Raw genomic sequence first — 23,150 nt, 5'->3', positions numbered from 1 at the left:
GTCACAACTTCTCATGTTGATGAAAGGCTCATTAATAAGGAGGCCTGTGACTGCCAAAATACTTTGATATGAGCTGCAGAACTGTTTGCTGTGAATGCATGGCGCAGGGAGAGTAGTGGACTTGAGTGACTTCTCTTCCTTTCTTCATAACAGGGATTGGTGTGCTGGGAAGTGAAGCAGTAGAAAAAGAACCGTTAACAGGAGCTGAAGGATCTTTGAAGAGGAAATCGGGACTGTCTTCTTTCAAATTATCGAGTCTCATGCCAAAGGAGAAAGGTATTCTTTATTGTCTGATTCATCAGCTAATTTTTTCACAAAATATTGCCCAGCTTGAGGCCACTAGCTAAGGATGGATCTACATGGCTGTCCTGAGATAGTCCTGGACCAACCCGTACAAAGTGAGCCAGATTCCTCTCTTTATATCGTTGCTAGTGTCCCTGCTAAAACTGGTTTGCCATGTGCTTACTTGCAAATTGGAGATGTTCTAGGAAGCTACTGCAGAGGACTAAACTCAACTTGTAAGCTATGAAGAGAGGAAATGGAGTGTCCAAACACCAGACAGCAAAAGAGGGAATTGTGAAATTAGGAAACTGGGGAGTTTCCTAAGCTCCAGTCCTCTGTGCACATGTAAGGGCCAAATGAGCTACTGTGGGAGACAGAGCTGTGAAGTGAGCAATGTGAGGGCACCCCCCCTCAGATGTGGCTGCTCAGTGCTGGCTTTTCCTCAGAGATCTCTCTCTCCAACRAGTCAGTGGTCATGGGCACTTCCAGCCCCTGCCTTGACCTTGTTCCTGCAGTCCGGCTCACGTTCCTTTTATTCAAGCCGTATTCAGCCAGAGGCCCAGCAAGCTCTGGAAGGGTGGGTATGTGAGGATGGCGGTTAATCCTGGGCACAGTGGATTAACAGCCCCACAGAGACACAGAAGAAACCCTGAGTTCTCCCTTTGCCATGGAGACAGCAGTGAATTTGATGCTCTGAGGCTGTTTTCTCCTTCCACCTCCAGYTTTTCACTCCTCCTCTCTCTTCCTGTGTTGTCTTGGTCTGATCCCCTCATCCTTAGGGTGTCGTCATTCAATTTTACCCACATATATAAGCCAGGCCAGCAGCAAACTCCTGCTGTGGCATATGCTTCATCTCCTCTGAGGGACTCTGCTGCCTTAGCTGTACCAGCAGGGCCGTGCAATGCAGGTGTTTCTCAAGTCCCTTTCAAGGGTCAGATCTACCCTTGAAAACAGTTAAATACCTAGTGATCAATGAGGTTCCCAAAGGAAGAGTGTGGTCCCTAGTGTTTACAGGAAAGKTTGGGACATTAGAGAGAGAGCTGTCTTGGTCCTAATGTATAGGCAGTCACACTGTGTACGTGGGAGTGAAGGGGACTTCTTTATTTCAGCAGAGCCTGTAYGCTAAATGTCTAGGGGATTCTCAAGAAAACGGTGGTCAAGTGAATGCCAAAGCCTGAACAAAATGTCCTTAGACTGATCAAAAATGTTTTTTGATATTTTGCATGTAAATATTATCAACACAGCTCTGCCGGCCTCTCTGAATAGCTGCTCTTCTGCTTCTTTGCAGCACCTTTATTTGTTGAAGAGCTCATAGACCAGGCTACTGCTGTAGGACAGTGTGTAACTCTGTCCTGCCGGACGGCGGCTCACTCCTCCCTGCACATCAACTGGTTCAGAGGTGACGTTGACACTCCTGCCGTAGCCTCCAGGGCAGGCTGGGGCGAGGGTGACTGAATGCAGAAAAATATTCTAGACCTCTCAGTATAAATTTGCTCAGTCCTTAATTTTCCTGTCCTCTGCCTTTCAGATGGGATACCCGTCCACAGCAGCAATCGGATCCTCATCTCAACCACACTCAAAAACTTCCARCTGTTAACTATTCTCTCTGTTAATGCTGATGATTTTGGTATTTACACTTGTGTGGCCACCAACTCTCTGGGCTCAGCATCCACCTCTTGCATCATAAGAAAAGCTGGTAAGAGAGGAAGTAGCTAGATTTGTTTGTGGTAAGCAGTGTATGCAGTATTGGTCAACTCTTGAGGGTTTGTTCTTTGATTCCCCCACCCCCACCCCGCTGTGCTAGCTGTGAGGACCCAACTGAAATCAGAAGACCTCAGATCTTGAGGGGCAGAAGCAGAGTGGATTTTAAAAAATAGAACCACTGCGATAGCAAATGCAGCTGGCATCCAGGATCAGGAACAGCAAGATAGATGCTGAAGGTTCACAGAGTTAATAAACCTAGTTCAGTCTGACAAGCAGGTTTGGGAGCTGATGTTTGCTGCAGGTTTGGAAAACAACAGTAATTCTGGAAAAATGTGACTCCCTTCCATGGCCCTTCCGTGCATTGGGAGCAGGGTACGTCACCTAAACTCTCTGTAGACAGGTTCAGGGGAACATTTCTCCTTTGCCTGCTCTAGTCCACAGCCACAGCCCTTGCTGTTTGGTAGCAGGGCACATTTTGCACTCTGTTCATTCCTTCTTTTTCACTTTTAGTCCCTCTGCTAGATTCAGAGCCAGCCAAGTAATGGTGCACTTAGAACCAAGTTTTAAAATCTTTGCTGTGTTTAAAGTAGGCACAGTTACATTGCTGTTCCAATAGGAATAATTTTTTAAAAATAGAATATCTGTAACAAAAATGCTGGGTGTCCAGGTATGTCACAGCAGTGCTGTAGATAACAGTTGCTTTGGTGCCTCCTCTTGACAGAAGTTCCTCCAAGCCCTCCACCCCCTGACGTTGTGGAAGTCTACAAGGATGGAGTGCAGGTGGTCTGGAAACCTGTGGAAACCAACACCCCTGTCCTCTACACTGTGCAGTGCCAGAGTGAAGGTAAAGCAGAGCTCTGCCCTTGTGCCTTGCGGAGAACATCTCAGTCTGTATGATCTCTCCACCAGCAGGGGATTTTTTTATTACTGAGAAACAACTATTCCACATTTTAGCATTTTAGTTTATTCCTATTAGGAAAGAAAACCAAGAAACAGCATCTGCTGTCTTCAACCATATTCTGTGTGCTTGGCAGGAGCATGCAAAGTTGTGCTTTTCCATATGCAGGAGGATTAAGGTAAATAGAAAATAATTCCTCCTCTTGTCCTTTATCTGACGATAGGCTTTTACGCACTATCTCTGCAGCCACTTCTCTGATTATGAGTATTTATTTAAATGAAAGAATGGGCTTCATCTGAGTCGTTCTCAGGAAGTTTGAGTTCTGCCCTGAGCACTGCACCAATGACAACGTGTGGGACACAGCATAATGACTCCAGGACAAACCTCAAACTTATTTTCTTGACAAATCACTTGGGCTTCATTAAAGTTGAGTGAACTTGGCCCATTTCAAATATTGGGTTTGCTAGGAGGATGTTAATGGACGATTCTTTTGTGAAATCCTGCACTTCATGGTTTTATCAGGATTTGAGATAGGATCGAAGGGAAAATACAGTGKTTTTTTCAGAGTTTTGTGTGGAGTTCTTGATGTATGTTTACACTTAAAATTGATGGTATAAATTAGATGAACAGAAACTATACAAGCAAGTTGCATCATTCCTCTACAACAACATTGCCACACATCTTGAAATGATTAAATAAATACAAGTCAGCTGGCTTCAGAAGAGAGGAGGTTGCCACATGCACAACTAGTTAAAACATCTACAGAAGTAGGCCAAAGCACACGTTTTCCTTCACTTAGGGCTTCCACGGCTTTTCTATATTTCTGGCACATGAATAAAGCGGATGCAAAGAAAGAGCAACATGACCATCCTAACCTCTTTCTCTCTTTTTCCTTGGCCAAGATGGGGAGTGGAAGACCCTTGCTACGGACATTGCTGACTGCTGCTACTATGCAAATAATCTTTCCAGGGGATCTGTTTACTGCTTCAGGGTCGCCTGCATCAGTAAAGCGGGAATGGGCCCTTACAGTAACCCRTCTGACAAAGTGAAGATCAGTGAAGAAGACGAAATGGGTAAGCTGCTTGGTAATTGGAAAGCATTTTGCTTTTTCCTGCATCCAAACATTTGCACCTGTGTAAATACAGCTTTAGAAGTTGAGGGGGAGTGAATCAAGCCCAACTCTACTTGGCTCAGGGTGTTTTAGGGCCTTGGCTTCTTTGGCTGTTTTATTCACAAGTAAATTCTTTCCTAATTTTGGACAGAATTAGGAGAATATCTATGCAAGATGTCTAGAAACTGTAGGTCATGCACTGAAGATAATTGGCTTGGTAAATCTTTGGATACCAATCTGTTTTGAGTGAGATCGTGAGAAAACAGGCCTGGGAAAAGAAATTTGTTGCTCGAGGGATGTAATATTACATTATTAATGTAATAATACATGTGTGCCTCCAAGGCCCCTATTGTCAATCCTGTATGCCAATGTGTCTAGTATTTCCCAATAGATGCTTTAACATGTCAGCGGACGATTTAAGATTTCCAGGGAGCAGTAGGATAGAATCACATGCCAGGACCAGAGCAATTTGCTTCAGTTGATGCCCTGAATTACCCAACCGAAACAAATTGTTGTTCCTTTGGCCGTGTTTTGGCCACTGATGACTGGTTGTGTGAGAAGATGAGGACCAGTAGCAGAATCAATAGTCAGCAATTGCAATGAGAGGTTTGATATCATAGTCATAGGACACAACATACAGTCCGTCTCATATGGTCTGGGGTGATGACACCAGGGCGCTGTTGCGTAGTCAGTCTACAATCTGTTTACATTAAAATAGGAATGGTGTCACAGAAGGGAGACGGCATGCAAAYTTGCCTGGGGAAAGCTCTGCTGTGGTATTTATCTTTGTTCTTAAAGAAATAGTGGAGGATGGCTCAGAGAGGCTGTAGTTTCCACACAGAGGTGTTTTGCTGTGTAATCTCCACCATGTTTTCTTTGCAGAGTTTCATGCTGCAATGCAGAATTTCCCATCAGGTGCTACTGAAGAAGAGAGTGAAATAATAGCACCATCTGAACCTTTCCCAACCTACCAAACCTATGCCTTCCAAACAGAGATCAAAAGGTAGGTAACTTAACTGAGTGCTCAGCTGCCCAGAGTAAAATGCTGCATGTCAGTAGAACTTAGAAAAGTCACTTTTATAAAAGCCCAACTCAACTATTAGTATGGTATTTTGATGAAAACACCTCCAGCAGCAATGACATCGGACATATAAACCTGAGATCATTGGCTGAGCGATCTTCATCATGGTTTATTAGGATTCAGGTGTGAGTCCCCTTCTCCCAGGGAGAAAAGAAAAGGGTCTGTTTGGAGCACCATGTGCCTGACAACAAACCCTTTAACGTATTTCTTAGTGAGCTTAACACACTTCTAAGTGAGTCCTAGGCTAACAAAGGCTCCTGCCCTTGTTGTATCATCCTTTGCAACTATCAGTTGCAGGCATAGTGTTGGGATTCAACTTCTACTGCCTAGAAGATAGGCATCTAGGCCCAGAAGGACCTAGGGGCCTAGGACCTGGGGTCCTTCTGTCACTAACAGAGGGAAGTAGCTGCCTCCAGGAGGCAGTAGTCTTGCCCTAGACGGGATGAGCCACATTATCTCTCTCTCACTCTCGGTAGAGTTAGGATCTCACTCTTGCAATGTGAAGTGACTGTAAAATTTAGAGACAGAGGAAGGAAGTGCCAACTCTGACAATAATTGCAATAACCCAGCATAGGGCGTGGATGAAAATATGCAGTGGGATCCTGTTGATTTTAAAATACAGAAGCTCTTGCAGAAATAGCAGAAGTTTAACTTGCCTTTGTGTTCCTTTGTACCAGGGGGCGTTTCAGYATCGTCCGACAGTGCAGGGAAAAAGTAAGTGGCAAGACTTTAGCTGCTAAAATCATCCCTTACTGGCAAGAGGACAAACAGGCTGTGCTGCTGGAGTACCAAGTCCTGAGGAAGCTTCATCATACAAACATAGCTCAGCTGAAGGGAGCCTATGTCAGCCCACGACACTTGGTGTTGATCCAGGAGATGTGTGTGGGACCAGAACTACTTCATTTTTTGGCACTACGGTAATAACGCATGGAGGAACTCCTGGAGCAAAGGGTTTCTGGTCAGGGCTGATGTTGGTAGCAAAACAGCTATTGTTTTTCTTTGTCATACTTGATTATCTCTTTCCATCTGTTCCAGTGGGCTGTCACTGCTGGATTTTTAGTGCATTTGTTCTGTGACTTCGTGTGACACAAGAAGGTTTTAACTTCCCTACCTGGTTGGGTAGAGGACAATTCAGGGTCGTCCAGTGTAGAGGTTGAAAGCATCATACAGTAGTTGATATGAAACTCTCTCTCCCGTAACAAGGAGATTACTATGGCTCAGGAAGCCTTGTTTCTCCTCCAGATTGTTTCTCATGATGGCTGCAAACAAATCTGCTGAAATCCTCTGGCTAAAGGAGTGGAAATGGTGGGCATCAAATCTGCACTTTGATCTCTGCACCATCACTGCTTTCTCTGTAGTGCAGTTCACACAACCCTCTGAACCTCTTGCATCTATAAACCAGATTCACAAGAGGGACCAGCCTCTCCAAATATAGTAGATTCTCTAAAATGAGTAGAGTTGCTTTTGCTGGGCTTGCCAGGACATCATGGAATTAGACTTCCAGGGGAGGATGACAGTGGGTGCAGAATGGAGCTCTTGAGCATGCAGATAGGACACCTCTGGTTTCTATCCCCTTTCTTCTCCCAGGCCATCCTACTCAGAAGTGGAGATCCGAGATTATCTGTGGCAGATCCTCAGTGCAGTTGAGTACCTCCATGCACACAGCATCCTGCACTTGGATCTCAGGTCTGAAAACATGATCATCACAGAGCCCAACCTGCTGAAACTCCTTGACTTTGGCAATGCACAGTTCTATACACAAGACAAAGTTATTATCTTGGACAAGTGCATGGACTATGTTGAAACCATGGGTAAGTACAGAKTTGAGTCAGCAGAACGACCCTGGCCTTGCATGCAATCCATAGTAAATAGAGTGAGACTGGGCCATTGGTCAAGGCAACAGTTCATAGCTGGTCTGAGCAAGCAAGGTCTCCCACACACTGCCCTCCAGTTAAAGTCTGAGTCTACAGGAGTGGCTGGCAGTGACAGCTTTGCYGCTTGCTGACCATGGGGAACACAGCCAGAGGTCATGGCCAACACCACTCTGCCAGGCATCCACGTGCCCTGAGTTGATGAGTGTAGCTCCACTGTGCTCACTTTGCCTGGTTGCTGTGTGTAGGGCTCGGGAGGAACCACAGGCAGCCTGACATACCCAGGCCTGAGACTCGACCAGCAAACCACAGAGCTCACATCAGGGATGTCCCTAAAAGCCACAGAACCGCTCATGAACATAAGCTATATCCATAGGAATATCCATACTCTAGCTCTCATATTCCCAATGGTGTCATGTGGTTAATAGGAGAGAAGAGGCATCTGATTTTTACCAGAGAGAAGAAGATTGGGCCTTCAGCACCCCCCATGGGAAATGTACGTGATACATTAAACGGGAAGTAGTAAAACAGCCAGCTCAGGAGATAMAAGAAACCGAGAAGACAAAGCCCCTTAGAAATGAGCTCAGAGGTGCCCATTGGTTTTATATTCTGAAAGTTTTGTTGCATTTATGACCCATGGAGGTGTCCTACCTCAAGCAGCTCCCTGTGCTAGATTGTTTTTTTCTTCATCCTTTAAGGAATATAGCAAAGTATATAAGTACCTACTGCTTTTGTGCTGGTCGTAGTGCTGGAGTGTGGAACAGAGTTTGATTCACTCTCGTTTGCTTTTCTAGCACCAGAACTTTTGACAGAGCAGGGAGCCCTCCCTCAGACCGACATCTGGTCCATTGGAATCACAGCATTCATTATGTAAGTCAGTCTGCTGCAGGARCCACTTTACACGTGCAATTCCAGAGTCATCAACGAGGGGTGATACACTGACTCAGATACTTCAGCCTCAGTTACGTCTTTTCCCGTTGGCAATGCCGCAGAAGGCTGTGTGATGAAGGGTGTGCTGCTGGCTGCCCTGTGCCAGGATGCCCTAGGCCCAGAGATGTCTCCAGATGGAGCAGCAAGCTGCCTGTATAGCTCCTTTACTCTGAAAGTAGAGAGTGAGGAGGCTGTTTTGTGATGCAGCAACTGCTTGTGTTTTTCACTCAGCTTCATTTCAAAAGCCCCAAATTCATCAGGAAAATTCAAGTTACACCAAATGGAAAAGCAGCCAAAGTCATAAAACCCACTGAAAAATACTGCATGACCTTCCTCTCATTGCTGKGTGGGAATTCCTGGGAGCAGAAGCATCTCTAGCGTGGCCTTTCATGCTGATTGGTTCTTCTTTTGGGTTAGGTTGAGTGCCARCTACCCTGTCAGCTCTGACGTACCCTGTGAATTTCTGAGAATAACCAGGAAGGGGAAAGTGAAGCTCACGCGATGCTATGCCGGTCTCTCTGGAGGAGCAGTGTCATTTCTGCAGAGCACGCTGTGTGCAAATCCCTGGTAAGGCAGTGTCTCCTTTCCCAACAGGACAGTTTTTGCAGATCCTGGTTATTGCCCCTTCTTTCTCTCCATTTCTTAGGAACTTCCTCACCCAGCATGGCTCCTGGACTGATGTTCTCACATTTTTCTGCCCTAGGGGAAGGCCATCAGCCTCAGAGTGCCTTCAGAGCCCATGGCTGCAAGAGACAGGCTTGGACAACAGACAGCAAGCACTAGTCACCTTTCCCACCACCAAACTGAGGAATTTCCTCATGGAACGGGAAAAGAAAAGAGGCCAGTTGTGCTCCAAGTACGGCCTGATGGTTGCACAGTGAAGTGGATGAGAAGACAGCAGTGAATTGTCTCCCTCCCCGCTTCTGCATTTAGTGTTTGGTACCAAAGGATGCCGTCAAGTTACTGTGCATCAGCTGAGTTAGGGTGGCTGCCTGGAGTCGTGCGTGTARCTCTCTGTGAATGCAGTTCAGCGTAACTGTGAACAAACCTAGTTCTTGCATCTGCCGCAGGGTAGGAACGAATGCGCAGACTGTTAACATGGCTCATCTGACCGATGGTAACTTGACAGTGTGTGTGTCACTTGGCTCCAGGCTTCCTGGAATAAYCAGGACAGATTTATCTAGCCAGTTTTGAACGGGACTAGCTACCATCCCCGAGTAGCTTTGCAAATCCTTCCCTGAAGTGAGAAAAAAATGTCCTGTATGCAAACACAAAGACTTCTGGCCTTGGTCCCAAGACGCAGCCCCAGACAACCTTTACTGCACTGCTCATCCCACAGTAACAACCGCAGCAACGTTTCGGTGACAGATGGGCTTTCTCACCTGCCTCCAGTCTGAAAGAATTCAATAAACACCTGCGACTGGAAAATAGCCCTGAGGAAAGGAGGAGTTAGAAAAGGTGGTAATTAGATGTAGGATGGAATCAGAGTAAATATCGGAAAGATTCACCAAGGGGAAATAGTACAAAGTGTAGCACCTGCCTCTTTTTCAACTGRTGGTGAAAAGCTGTGTATCTAAGGCTTTGGACTTAAAGGCCCAGCTGGTTAAAGCTCTGAACAACCTGGTCTGAGCCAATAGCTGACCCTGCTTTGAGCAAAAGATTAGACTGGAGACCTCCTGACATCACTTCCAATCTGACCTATCCCGTGATCCTGCATATTTGCCATGTACTAGACTCAAGGCTGGAGCAGTGGGACTTTGCCAGCATCCACAGGCAGCTGGGCTCAGCATATCACTTGCCCACCAAACACATGACTAGACAGCACTGTCCTCACAGGGCCTTGCCACCCAAGCTAGAGGAGAATGCTTCTAGCTGTGGAGAAGCTGTGAGGGGAGGTACAGTTATGCGTTATGTGCGTGACGGTGTTAGTGTAGATGGGGGCTTTCCAGTAACTGGTGAGTTGCATCTCTGCCTTATCCTAATCTTGCAAGTGGCAAGACCTTGCTTCGCTTTGAGCAGAGCTGCTGTTCTCCATGGGTGCCCAACCTTCATGGTTTGTAAAACCATGGAGCTTTGCTTTTCTTTGGACCGTTATTTGAAGTCTCCTACTAGATATTGAAGTGGACTTGCCTGTCACATGAGATCTTAAAGCAACCCCTTCCCTGTCTTATCTGCATCTTTTGTCTTAGAAATGTGTTAAAGAGCAAACCCATGAAAAAACAGCTTTGCCAAGCTGTGACTTGGTGTATGGGCTTCTCAAGGAAAGAAGTTCCCTTGCAGGAAGAAGAAATCTCCTTGTGGGAGATGCAGCAAAACCAGGGATCCTCAGTGAGACCRTTACGGTCATTTTGCTAGGTGCCTGCACGTTAAAAGCCCTCCTTTACTAGGCTGCATTATAGATTTTCAGCACGGCAACAACGTTGTTTTTGAAAGAACTGAAGATCTCTGGATAGAGGAAACCTACTTTGACCTGTGTGGTGCAGGTGRTTCATGCTGCTGGTCGCTCTGGCCTTTTCTGGACAGAACATGCTTGCTGTGCTCTAGCGTGTACAGCAAACCTTCTACGAGCACRAGGAAAGAGAAGTTGGGTCTGGGACTGACCAGCAATTGCACTCAAATAATCACAGAGTACAATTCTCACCTTTGCAGGCCACAGACAACCTTAGGCTTCACTCTCCCTGTCAGCCTCAGTTTTAGCTGCTGAGACCAGGGAGGACATCCAGAATGCTCTCAGGCCATGTGAGCAGCATGTTGGAGAAAAGTTGATTAGACGGTACTTTCGCTTCGGATGGCTTTAAATGTGATTGCACAGCAGTAAACGCAATAATGACCGTGACCTCAATACGCACAGAARATTTATTGCTAAGAAACTTCAGCAGTCCAAAGAGCAGCTGCTKTTTTCTGGGGAATGCACAGGCACACCTATCCAGAGACGCGAAAGTGGTGCCGTCGGCAAATGCCGTAGGTTTTGATTCTTCAGAAAAATCCAAAGCGTCCTGAAGTTTCATGTACCTCTGTCCTTCAGAAACTGCTGGGCATTGCTTCCCTTTCCCGTGGGTGGTATCAGCTGTGTAATTTCTTTTTTACTTCTAACCTCAGTGTGCCTTTGTGTTTCTGTGAAGTGAAAGATGTATCTATTGGTTCTGCTGAGTTTCCTGAGTTTTCCTCACGAGCTGCGTGTGATAGGATGCTTACTCAGAGCAGCACCTGGTTGTGTTGAGAGGGAGGAGGACAGGAAATCTGTTCCTGATGTGTTGCAGTTTGATACCGTCACGTAGAAGTGACTCTGAGCAGCGGCAGTGCTTTCCATCACGTTCAACCCCATACTGTTGAAAACCTGAAGCGTGCAGCGTTATGAGTCCTTCTCTGGTACAGTATAGAAAGGGTCACTGAGAGCAGAGGAGCTTTTGCTGTGCTGGGCAGAGCAGACATGGATTAGACCATAAAGCTTTGAATGTCAAAGTTATCTTGTCTTCGTGATGCAAGAAAGAAGAGAAACCAAAGTTTTTTAAGGCCAGACTCCATGCCCGATTCTCTGGGGAGGGCAGAGGCATTACAGGAGACAGGCACTGTTGTGAGATCCAGCCCATTAAACTTTTCAGCACCCCGGGTTCCTTCCCGTTTAACTTATTTTACAAATCCAAGGAGGTTTCTGTTGGCACAGCCTCGTTCTTTATTCTTGCTGGAGCACTTTGGGATGGAAAGCTTAATGATGGGGGACAACCTGTCGAAGTATAAAACTTTGATGGCAGATTAGCTCACCTGGAGCTTTGACACTGCTCTTTCTCGTATGACTCAAATGAAGTGATTTTTGCTTTTCACGTTTGCATGCATTTGAGCATGTCTGAAGTCTTTTGTAGAGTCAACATTGTTTTCTTAACTAATGCTAAATAAACCGTTCTGACAAAGAAGTAAAGCCGGATTTTTCTGCGGAACCGTTGTCGTTATTTTTATATCCTTCCGCCGTATTAAACTCTATGGCTCTGCATCACCCAGGGACTTTGGGGATGTGAAACTGCACCCTCACTATGTATCTTCTGAACGGCCCAGAATAGATCCTGCCTCATTAAAAACAGAAACTAGCTCTGCATACCCCTGCCAAAGGTATCGGGATGGTTCTCTTTATAGTGTTTAAGAGGTTCTCTTTAAAGCAGCAATCTAAAAGTTCCCATGTTGCCGTGGTGTTGGAGCTCCCTGAGTCCTTCAGGTCATTGCCTGGCTCTGGGTCACCTCTCCCAGGGGAGCTGCCAGGAGGGGGGAGGTGCAGCTGTGTGCTGCCAGTGCACCCTCACGGGGAAAATGCCTAAGGAAAAGGCATATGTTATGTTGCCTCCATTTCCCAAACACAGTCCCTGTTTGCTCAGGACCTGTCTGACTCACCCCAACCCAAGTGAGGAGACCCTATGCCATGCAAGTAATGCCAACACATATACACCCGCCGTTAGCCATTTATGACCCTCGTGCAAGCCATCCACACAAAAAATCCTCTTGCTAAAGTGTGCCTTGTGGAGACATCACTTGGCCTCACTTGGCCACCCCTGCATAACTGGGACCTGTATGGGGCTCCCATGTGTGTCTCCTGATGAGTGAAAGGCCAGAGCAGTCACCAAAGGCTTYGATGCAGCCAGTGCTGGTGGCTGAGTGGTGGGAGAGGTCAGGCAGCTGGCTCGAGTGCCTGGGGCATGTCACTGAAAGGCACAACAGGCTCAGCTGGATGCCCATGGTGGTTGTATCTGCCTGCTTCACYCAAGGGCAGGTGTGCAGGAGCTCTGGGGGTCTGAAGAAACCCTCCCAGACAAGACCAGAAGGTGCTTTCAGTTTGCCCGTGGTTCTTACTGTCATTCCTGTCTTACGTGCTTGTGTTTTCCTTCTCCCTCTTTAATTGTTCTGTATTTCATCCACAACAGACTGAAGATAACGCCAAAGGAAGGGCACCCACTAAGCGTCGCTTAAGGATGGTGGCAGGACAGAAGGCATCGCAGCCAGCCATCTTCTGTGCCGGTGCTACCTCGCCACCACGGCTCTGCTTTCTGCCCTCGCTCGGTGTAACCCGACGGGTTCCAACTCATTGCTGTGAGGGCGTCAGGCTGTTTTTTTGGATAACAGCATTGGCTTCRGGGTCTGACTCTACTAGGAAATGGGGCATTTTTGTTCTCAGTGGTGCTCCAGGTGCTTGATGACTTCTCTGGATTTTCCAGTGCTGTAAGGCCTGTAGTTTGCCCTCGAGATGCAGTTACAATATAACTGACCTCCAGAGAACAAAGCCAAATTTGGCTTCGATGTTTTGACACATCTGAAAATGTTTGAGTTGGGTTCCTCGGTCATATGTAATCACCAAAGTCCAAGGTTAGTGTCAGGGTAAAATCAGTGCACTGTGCCCCGGCAAGGCTGTGCYTTAACTCTCCCAAGGGCTGCTGTTGTCAAAGCTTTGCCCACTGAAGGGARAAAGCAAAGCAAGGTTTGCAGGACAAAGCTTAATCTTTTATCGGACCAGTTGGTTGTTACAGGTGCATGAAGCAGGGTTGTTTTGGGGCCCAGAGGTAGCTGTGGCTGCAGCCCACAAAGGATTGAGGTTGTTATAGTTGTCGCTCCTTCCCCAGTCCTGTCTTCTACTCCACCACCCTTCCCGCTGCTCCCCAACCACCATAGCCCCCTCCAGCTGCTGGGGGCTCCGATGCTGAAGTGTACTGGGGGAAAGAGGGACTGATGGAAAGCAGGAATGGTGCACGCTGGTGTCCCCAGCTGTCCCCAAGGGGCCCRGAGCCCTGCGATGAACTCGGGGTCTGCTCTTGCCACCACCCCAAGTGGGACTGGCAAGAGGACAGGTGCTGAATTTGACAGGAGGCATCTTCTGGGCAATGGTGTCCACCCATGGGGTTCAAGACCAGCTCTGCTGGTTAAAAGCTTAGCCCGGAGAAAACAAAACAAAATACAATTTAATTTTAGCCATGCTCTCTTTTCTCTTGCAGGAGAGCAGACCTGCTCCTGGCCACTTTGCACACTGGGACATTTCTGGGCATGTTCAGTGAGTTGGACTGAACCAATGATTTGGTTCGGTGCTGCAGGGGAACCAACCCAGCTGTAGGTAGCCATGCTCCCTCCATGGTACAGCACCTGGCATGAATCCAAACACCCACATACAGCTGCAGGTACCCTTTTATCCCCAGCAGCTGTGCACAAGACACAGGGCTTGACCATGCACCCACCTGCAGCCCTCAAAGGTTGTTGTCCACCTCTTAAATCAGGTAGGTGCATGAAAATGATACCTTAGGTTATTACTGATGTTTGCGACACCCTTTGCCTCCCGGTAAGGTAGCAAATGAGACTGGCAAGTTCTCTCCTTTTCTTAGGTGCGAGCAGGGGGAGGGTTATGTGGGGGTGGCTGTGGTCAGGAGGTCCTGCCTTTGCTCTGAGGGGCGTCTGTCTGGGGACCTCAGGAGGAGGAAATTACATTTTAATCTGATGCCAAAAAGAGATTACAGGCAAGGTGATACCCAGCCCGTGATGAAACCCTTGCATCTGCAGAGAGCATGTTTTATTGTTCTCCAACCTTTCAGTGGCTTTCTGAACGCAGACGTTTCAGACCGACAAAGGGAAAAACGGGGAGGAGGGAGACAAATCCCCAGCACGAGGGCTGGTGCCGTTCTGCCACGGATCTGCTTCACGTGGAAAACACGGCAGGTTCCCTGCTCGCTTCACGTCATTTCGATACGTCGTTAGGAGTCTGATAGTGAAATAACAGTCCCAAGGTCAAACTGAAGCAGAAGCAATACAACAACCATAGACACAGAGTGGTGGCACATGCACTGCTAAACAGCAAGATCGCACCGGCTTTGGTTCTCACGAAAGAGCTCTGCCCGGATCCGATACTCGTGGGAGGAGTTTGGCACAGTTCATTTCACTGACAGCTCCTAAACAAGCCAGGAGGCCAAACGCAACAGGGCTTCTGAAATTAGAAGCGCAGCCGGTACCTGAAGCGGATGTCGCGAGTAGGCTGCATCGTTCCAAATCCCCAGCGGCTGATGTCTATCGGTGGGATCTCCTCTTCTCTGTTAAGCAGCTCCAAGTCATAGTAAGTCAGCATCAGGAACACAAATAGTTTCATTTCATTGGTYGCGAAGAACCGCCCGGGACAGATGGATATCCCTGCTCCCCAAGGCATGTTAAAGTATTTCAACTTTTTCCCATTCTTGTAGAAAATTTTCTTGGTGCCGTCTGGGTTTAGGAACCGGTCATATTTAAATTGGTGAGGCTCGGGATGGATTTCTGGGTCCATCTGCACAGAGGCGTGTGGGAACAAAGCCACCCTGTCTCCTTTGCGGAGAGTGTACTCTGTTCCGGTGCTCGCCTTAAGGGTTATGTCCTGCAGGACGGCTCTGATGAGGATTGGGGCTGCAACCAGCCGCAGGGTCTCCTCCAGAGCGCTGTCCAGAACAGGAGTCTGGTTTAACATGTCCCTAGTGATGTTAATTGGTGGGCTACCTTGCTTCACTTCCTGGCCACTCTCCCTGCAGATTTTATCCACTTCTTCCTTCACAGCCTTCATAGCTTCTGGATATTTCATTAGATAAAAGAGGAGCCAGAAGGCAGCTGGGCCAGTATTGCCTTGGGATGCCCAGAGGAGCAGAAACATGAAACGATCCCTCATGTACTCGGGGACACCGTTTTGTGCCAGGAACTGCTCTTGGTCACTTACCCACCCGCTGATGTTGTCTTTCTGTTGGCTCTTCTTCACAGACAGCATGCTCCAGAAGAGCCTCTTGAGCCGCTCGGCTTCAATTTTGTCTTTGGGAGGCAACACAGCATAGGCCAGGCGAGGGAAGAGACGGTCGTACTTCCGAAATTCATAGAACAGCTCATCAGAGTGGACACGATCGTACTCGTTAGCTTTCTCCTTGCTATCTGCCCCTTGGTGCGGCTCACTGCCGTACAAAGCCAGGTACCCAGCTCTGAAGACGATGTTGTAGCAGTAGTTGAAGAGGCTGTCTTCTTGCCACGTTCGGTCCGCCTCTCCTGAGTTCATCTTGAAAAGCATCAGCTTCTGCAAGTTATCCATCATGGCTTGTGTCATGACGATGAGTCCATCTCCCATCAGATGCTTTGTGCTCGATAGCTGAATAATCTTGTGGCTGGCTGCGATGGACTGGTATCCAAAAACCCGGAGGACCAGTTCGGACGCAAACTTCTCAAAGTCCAGTTTGGATCGCGATTCCTTCACGATGGCGCCAAAGCAAAAGGGGTCCATCACGAAGGTGAAGTAATAGCCTCCAATTAGCACTGTGAAGATATCCCCGTGTTTTCTCTGCATCCTCTTTAGGAACTCTGAACTATCTTTTCTGAACTCCAGTGCGTAACCCAGCCATGGGATGAGACCCTTGTCCAGAGGGGGCTCATTGGGTCTCCTTCTTCGAAATGCTCCCAGGAGGTAGAGCCCACCAAGCAGYGATGCTACCAGGGAACAAAGCAGGGCTACCCAGAGAGCCATGAGAGCTCCACACCCACCCAGGGTTTTGACCTGGCCTGGGCCAGGGGAGGGCTCTTTATTCACAACTGATCACTGATAAGCTGAGGCACAGCTGACAACCTCAGTCCCTATTGGTGGCAAATATTTACTCTTCCCCTGCCAAGCTCTGCCGTTCACACCTCCCTTCCCTGCTACTGAAGACAGGTATTTTYAAACGTAGAAAGGGCGGGTACGATCAGGAGAGAGGTACATCGCAATCCCGATGGAGTGAGGGGGCTGCTGAATGAGGCGGATGGCTTTCAGCATGTGCTTTGTGGGAACTTAAATTACTTTTTCTAGGCCAAAACATGCACCTGCATTGAGTCTTGCTTTTTCCCTTTTTTTTAAAAGAAAAAGAAAAAGAAAAAGAAAAAGAAAAAGAAAAAGAAAAAGGCAGAGAATTTCACTGGGGTTCCTGCCTTTAACACCAGACTATGGGCTGCTGGCTGAATAAAAGAGACCAAGAGGTTGGAAATGCCACCATGAGTGAGTTCAGGAGACTAGAAAAGGGGTTAAAGCTGAACTATTTTATCTCAGAAACCCAGAGAAGGAAAGATCTCCGACATTTTGAGGTTCTCCAGAACCCAGTGTCCCRTAAGTGTTCTTGCGGCTGTGCAGGCACTGCTGATCTGCAGAAAGGCAAAGCAACGTAGGTCCACCTTCCCCAGAGTTGATGAGGGTTTAAATCAATCACAGACCCAGTTCTGCCCTCCCAGTCCTGGCTCYCTCCCCACCCCCGTCTCTCGCTCGCACTCCCCGGGCTTGGTCCCCTCCGCAGGTGTCCTGTCCCTACTGACACCCCTCTGCCCTCCTCCTCGCTCCGTGCCCTGCAGCCKCTATCCCACCCCATGCTTCGTGCTTTCACCCATTTTCCCTGTGCTTTTCTGTCTCTCCTGCTCCCCATTCACCCTCCAGACTTTTCCAGGGCTCCTTCCTTGCTAGCTCAGATTTTAGCCACTCCAGGTCCACGTCTCCCRCACCCTCCTCTGGCCTGTGCTGCTGGTGATGGGGATTTTCCTCCCCTCTTTCCTCCTTTCTCCAGYTTTGTTGGCAGCCAGGCAAATAGTCCACTAGACACACGCGGCCCATCAGGCAAGTATCTCACCCACGAGCTCCCGGCAGGAGGATGTAGGTATCTCTGTTTTCCTTAACACTGCTGCAAGCAGGGGAGCAGCCAGCTGCAGATGAAGGAGAATCTTTGGAGATGTCCTGGAGGGGCTGGACTGTGTTCAGGAGCAGGGAATGTGCATCAGTGCAGCTCTCTGACGTGTCAAGCCAAAGTAAGTCTCCCACCTTAGAGGCTAGGAGAGGAGCTTGAGGAGCCTGATGGGACAAACGGAGATGCCTGTGGCCGATGGGGGTGATGGGGAGGTTGCCACCTCCGTAACAGAGCCTACAGTGGCGTGGATACCCTTGGCAAAACGGGTGACCAGCTCTGGAGCTGGTGATTTTTTTCTTCTCTCACCTTGTCCCTCCCTTTTCCTCCAAGCTGTCCTACTGCTTTTGCCTTGACCCATAGCTCTTTCTCATCTCTTTTACCCCAAACTCTCAGTTCTCCACCTCCTGCCTCTTTATGCCTCCTGTTTTTTTACCCATTTTCCTTCTGCTTTTCTGTCTTCTGCCCGCAGTGTCCTCCAGACTTTCCTGGGATCCTTCCCTTCTAGTTAAGATCTTACTCACCACTGAACTTTAACCTTCTATAGCATGTTAGACCTCCCTTACAGCTTGTCTCAGGGAGGTGTAGAGCAGGCTGTTTAATCTGAGGGGTCCCTGCTAAGGCAAATTATGACCTTGGTAGAGGTAAGGCTTCTGATTCACTTTAAAATACAATTCTATAGAGTGATCTTTTAATCAGCTGATGTATCACTATCAGGCTTCAAATTTGTCTGTCAAAAAAAAAAAAAAAAAAAACTCATTTCTGCAGCAGAGGCAGACTGCAGTGAATATCAGATAGGTCAAGGCCTCTGTGCAAGGCAGAGACAACAGAGGTTGGCCAATAAACGMGATATCTCAGGCCAAAGTAGCACCATCGCTCCAGTCAAGTGTTAATCTGGACTGCCGCCAAGGACAGTCCTGCCACCCGTTGCCTTCCAGCCCCTCATTTTTGCTGAGTCCCTCTGCCGGCAACAACTTTTGTGAGCTGGAGTGAGGACTCCTCCAGGCCAAAACTGAGTCCCCCTTCCCATTCCCTACTCAGCAATGGCAATTCATGTCTTGCACCAATGCTGCAGATCTACTGAAGAGAGATTGAAGTTCATCTGTGAAGACACACACACACACACACACACACACACACACACACACCCCTCCTCACTCTCTCCAATCACTGGTCTTCATTACCATCTCCGTTATCACCTGCTTCTTAGTGTTTATGTATCTGTGTGTTCAGTTTAGCAACTTCCTTGTTACTTGTTATTTCCTTTATGCTGAATAGTCCTTACTCAGATAACGAAATGAAGCAGGCGCCTTTTCTTCATTCCCTCATCATCAGGCCTGTGACATTGGATTATCATCTGAATATTTATTCTGTTTGGGCTTTTTTTTAAAACAAAGAAATCATGGCCTAAAAGGGTGATGAGGGTTTTCTTTCTAATTATTAGTTTTATTTCACACATTCCTACTCAAAGTTTGATTGGTTTCCAGAATAACATCTTTAAAAGTCAGCCAACTAATAACCTTGAACTTTAAAGCTACACTGGTTAATCAGAATTGGCTAATAGCTAACAGAGCTATTTATTCAAGTCTGTGCTCTCACTATGTGATGATACAAAGCCAATATTTACAGTATCCACAGCTCTTTTTTATCTTGTCAAAATGTGTCTGTAGGAACACAAAATACCTTGGCTACTGTTCTGCTGAGAACATGTTTTTATTTTTTCCTCACTTGTTATTACTGATTTAACCTCTATTGCTTTGATGATCAAACTGATCTTGAAACAAGGAGCTCTGCCTCTCCAGAGATCATCGTTTGTTTTCCAAATGCAGCCCTCTGGTTGCTGACATCCAGGGTGGAACTGAGCTCACGGAGGAAGACATTTACCTTTCGGTGGCTCCAGGTGAGCTGGGTGTCTGAGCTCTTCCCATAGTCRCTGGAGGGCAGTGGGATCCCCACAGCTGTTGAGCTCACCAACAGCAGACACCTATGTTTGGTCATCTGAATTGCTTTCTCGGCTCCACTGGCTGCATTGACTAGATCCATGGTGTAAAGGGAGCTTACAGCTAGATCACTAGGAGATAACTAGGAGTCTCACGTTGCAAGCTTAAACCTGCRGGTAGCAGATAATTGTTCCCATTGTGAATCAGTTCCCATCTTTTGCATGAGTGGTGGTGAAGGAACAGATTTTGCAGTGTCGCAAGGCTGAACACCTGCTCGTACTGGCCAGACTGCGTCCCCATCAGGCTTGCACACCGCTTCCCTCCCCCAAAGTTCTCTATGTGTCTCCCTTTTCTCCTCTTCTGTTTCTGAGATGTAATGTCCTTCCTTCCCTCCTAGTTAAATCCTCCCCTCCCAAAGATGCTGAGGTCTTGATTTACCACCCCTCAGACAGACACAAGGGATCAGCGCAGYTGAACACATCTACCTAGCAGATGTCAAAAGCCAGGGGAAAACCCCCTAGGTTGGTCTTCTGGCCACCTGTGTCTGGCCTGAGGGACACCCACTAGGAAATCCTTCCACCTCACTACTTGTACCATGAGCAGTGGGGGCTATGAAATTGCTCTTCTTGATCAACCACTTTGGGATCTATGAGTGAGAAGATCCGTGCAAGGTCTCAGGTCTGCAGGATTCGGTATACGTGATCTACATAAAATACTCCTTGATTCACTAATGCCTCACCTTTTACTTACCCCCAGAAACCGGGCTTCTTCCATGACTACAAATGCTGGACAATCCTTTTGTAATAATTCTAGTTACAACAAAAACAAATCCYACACTTAATTTCCCATTCTGAAAGTGGGCAATCCTCATCCTGATGCTGACTCTAGRGTGAGATTTCTGGTTACACAGTGCTGTGGGCTCACACTAACTCCATCATGTGGCCAGGATCAGTAAAAAACATCATAGAAGACATGCACRTTCATGCATTTCTTTTAGTTTAAACATTTATCATGCATTTGTGATACTCAACATCTCTATCTGAGCAGGGTATCTGCTACAAGACTGACTTGTTTCTGAAAGCTGGATGTCAAGAAAACCACTTCTTCTCATAATGGCCCTAGGGATCTTCCATAAATACAACCGAAATCGTTTCTTCACRAAAGCATAGAGCATGGGATTGAGACAGCAATGAACCAAGGACAAACTCTCTGTAATCTGCATGGCATAGTCCAATTGCCTACTCCTTTCACAGCTCCTGATCACACCAATATCTTGCAGGGAGTGAAGGATGAGGACAATGTTGTAAGGGGACCACAGAAGAAAGAAAACACCCACCAGAGTAAAGACTAAGCAGAGTGCTCTTCTTGATCCAGCAATGGGAGAAGTGGTGAGGACACACGCTACACGGGAATAGGAGAACACCATGAAGAGGAATGGAACAAGAAAGCCCAGGATGTTTTGAATGGCCTGGAAAACAACTTTCCAAAATAAGTGTTTCTGACCATAATCATGAGTGCACATGACAGTTTTGTTGTGGATTTGCTTGATGTTTGTGAAGATGCCATCAGGAATAGAGAGAAGTACGGAAAGGATCCAAACCACTGACAAGATAAGGATGGACTTCCTCTGCATCAYTGAGTTACGAGGAGAACAAGTATGGACTATCCGCAGGTACATGTCCAGACTCATGCAGCTCACAAAAAAGACCCCACTGTAGAAATTCAGAGTGTACATGGTGTTTAAGAGTGGGCACAACAGGTCCCAGGTCACCCAATGAGAAATGTATAGGGCCCAAAAAGGAAGGGTTATTAGGAGAAGGAAATCCGAAACCACCAGGTTCAGGAGATACACTTCAGTCATCTTCTTTTTCTTCTTGATGTACATAATCAGGACAATAAGCAAGAGGGTATTCCCAGCCAACCCGACCAGGAAAATCACAGTGTAAAATGCTGGCAAGAATATTCTGCTAAATGAGAGCACTTCTTCCTTCGTGCAAAGGCCATATAGCATGTAATCCGCCTCTTCCAAGTATTCATAAGAGTAGTCACTCGAATCGGCAGGATGATCTCTGGTATCCAGCAAGGTTGCCATGGGTGTTGTCACCTCTGAAGCCATATTTGACAAGCAGCTGCCTGGGAATAAAAAGCAAAGAAAAGGGATCACTGAAGGATTTCAAAATGTCATTCCAATCCACATATGAAAAGCAAGCTTCATATGTTAGCTATTTATCATGGAGGCTTTTCCTGTGGTTGATAGCTATAAATTTCCTCGAGCTTGACAGGCAATAAACCCTGTCACCCTCTGATACCCATCYCATGTCCTACACTCCCTGGGCTTTGTCTTTGACCTGGAGATACATTAAAAAAAATCATTGCTAGTCTCTGAACAGGAGGTTTAGTGTTCAACAGCCCTGAAGAAAGAGATCTCTCTTGACTAAGCCCAGGTAGCCTGACACCTTGTGGGAAAGTCTCCTGCTCTACATGCTCTGCTTGAAAGGCACTTGAGATCTRAGCATGATCCTTTGGCTGAGCGCTGTAATCATCACACAACAGGGATAAGTGGTATATGGTATATTCTCTCCAAGCTCAGATGCACAGAGAGTTGGTGTGGAGATAATAAGTTACTCTATGRCAGCTGACCCTCCAGTGGATGCAAGCTACTTTCATCCAAAAACCCAAGCTCATGGGCAGGCTTGAGATTTCTACTCATCGGCTGTGTCTGCAGAGCTGGAGAATTTTTGAATTTACCCCTATAGCAAATGGCTCTGGTGTCCAGGTAAACAATTGCAAAAAGATGTGGGCATTCTGGGTTCCTTAAATTGAAACTGGAAAGTAAATTTTCCCAGTCTCGCCTGGCTTAACCCTAAATTTCTTCATCAAGCYACTAGTTCTTCTTTACACCATGGCAAACTTTGGGGAAGTGTTCTGCCCTAAATTATAAGAAATCCACCACCACATGCTGCTGTGAGCTGGTTTAGATTCACCCGCACCACTACTGACAAAGCTGCATTTCACTCCACAGTGAAGCAGAACCTGCCACCAGCATCCTTATGTCTGTGACTCTGCTCCCAGAGGTAAAATACTAAATAACTGCTCCCAGAAAGGACATCAGCCCTCCAGGATTTCCAGGGTAAACTGCTCTTCACCAGGTCAACTCTGGGTCAAAAGTCCAAGAATTTTTGCAAAAGATATTGGTAAGTAGAAAACACTAGTGGAAAGGCCATTTCAGCACCAGAATCAACCTGCCGAGTTAAGGTTAGAGGAAGAGGTTGTTAGATTCAACTGGCATAATTTTCTTAGAGTTGGTTGTGTCTGAGATAAGAGTTGTGGGTTCAGATCTTCTGAAAGTGACCTAAACTGGACACCTGCCATCTCTGAAGAGCCATAACCAAAATCTTCCATGGTGGGAAATGGGTCTGTTGGMTCCACCTCACAAAGATTTTATTTATATTGGTACCATGAAGGTAAATGTGAGTTTAAAAGCTCAGGAGTAATTTCCAGGTTCTGACAGGAAACCAGGGCWGTCATGGAGAGAGGGGACACTGGCCATCCTAAACTTAAAAACAGTCCAGATATCTCCACTCTTACAACATACAGCTTTTCAGCCATTGCCAGACCTGCCCACCTTTCTTTCCAAGACTYGTTTTGCTGGCAGTCCCAACCAGAGGCATGTT

At 47.1% G+C, this 23,150-nt stretch overlaps 3 protein-coding genes across 3 annotated transcripts in view; 1 reads left to right on the top strand and 2 right to left on the bottom strand.

The window, feature by feature from the left end:
- The window catches only part of OBSCN (obscurin, cytoskeletal calmodulin and titin-interacting RhoGEF), a gene marked incomplete at its 5' end in the record, with an annotated part of 135,422 nt that extends 123,610 nt beyond the window's left edge, over positions 1-11,812 (top strand). The window contains 11 exons of the mRNA XM_085316526.1: positions 154-276; positions 1,571-1,681; positions 1,811-1,978; positions 2,708-2,830; positions 3,787-3,957; positions 4,878-4,998; positions 5,754-5,993; positions 6,664-6,887; positions 7,742-7,817; positions 8,295-8,444; positions 8,581-11,812. Coding sequence (XP_085172652.1) covers positions 154-276; positions 1,571-1,681; positions 1,811-1,978; positions 2,708-2,830; positions 3,787-3,957; positions 4,878-4,998; positions 5,754-5,993; positions 6,664-6,887; positions 7,742-7,817; positions 8,295-8,444; positions 8,581-8,758 — 1,685 coding nt within the window. The remainder of the gene's footprint in view (positions 1-153; positions 277-1,570; positions 1,682-1,810; positions 1,979-2,707; positions 2,831-3,786; positions 3,958-4,877; positions 4,999-5,753; positions 5,994-6,663; positions 6,888-7,741; positions 7,818-8,294; positions 8,445-8,580) is intronic.
- Positions 11,813-14,829: 3,017 nt separating this feature from the next.
- On the bottom strand, positions 14,830-16,377 carry CYP8B1 (cytochrome P450 family 8 subfamily B member 1). Its single transcript, XM_085316416.1, has one exon. It carries the CDS (start codon positions 16,360-16,362, stop codon positions 14,830-14,832), a length of 1,533 nt encoding a protein of 510 aa, XP_085172542.1. The 5' UTR covers positions 16,363-16,377.
- A 4,108-nt stretch (positions 16,378-20,485) lies between these two features.
- Positions 20,486-22,878, bottom strand: ACKR2 (atypical chemokine receptor 2). The gene is made up of 2 exons (XM_085316424.1): positions 22,842-22,878; positions 20,486-21,609 (listed from the first exon to the last, which is right to left on the bottom strand). The coding sequence occupies exons 1-2, from the start codon at positions 22,876-22,878 to the stop codon at positions 20,486-20,488; spliced, it is 1,161 nt and encodes a 386-aa protein (XP_085172550.1).
- Between the last annotated feature and the right edge of the window lie 272 nt (positions 22,879-23,150).

The sequence above is a fragment of the Rhea americana genome, unplaced genomic scaffold, assembly GCF_003343005.1.
Source record: "Rhea americana isolate MKP2758 unplaced genomic scaffold, rheAme1 scaffold_47, whole genome shotgun sequence".
NCBI classification, from domain to species: Eukaryota; Metazoa; Chordata; class Aves; order Rheiformes; family Rheidae; genus Rhea; species Rhea americana.
The sequence above is the reverse complement of the archived record's forward strand: the minus strand, read 5'-3'. Positions and strand labels throughout refer to the sequence as shown.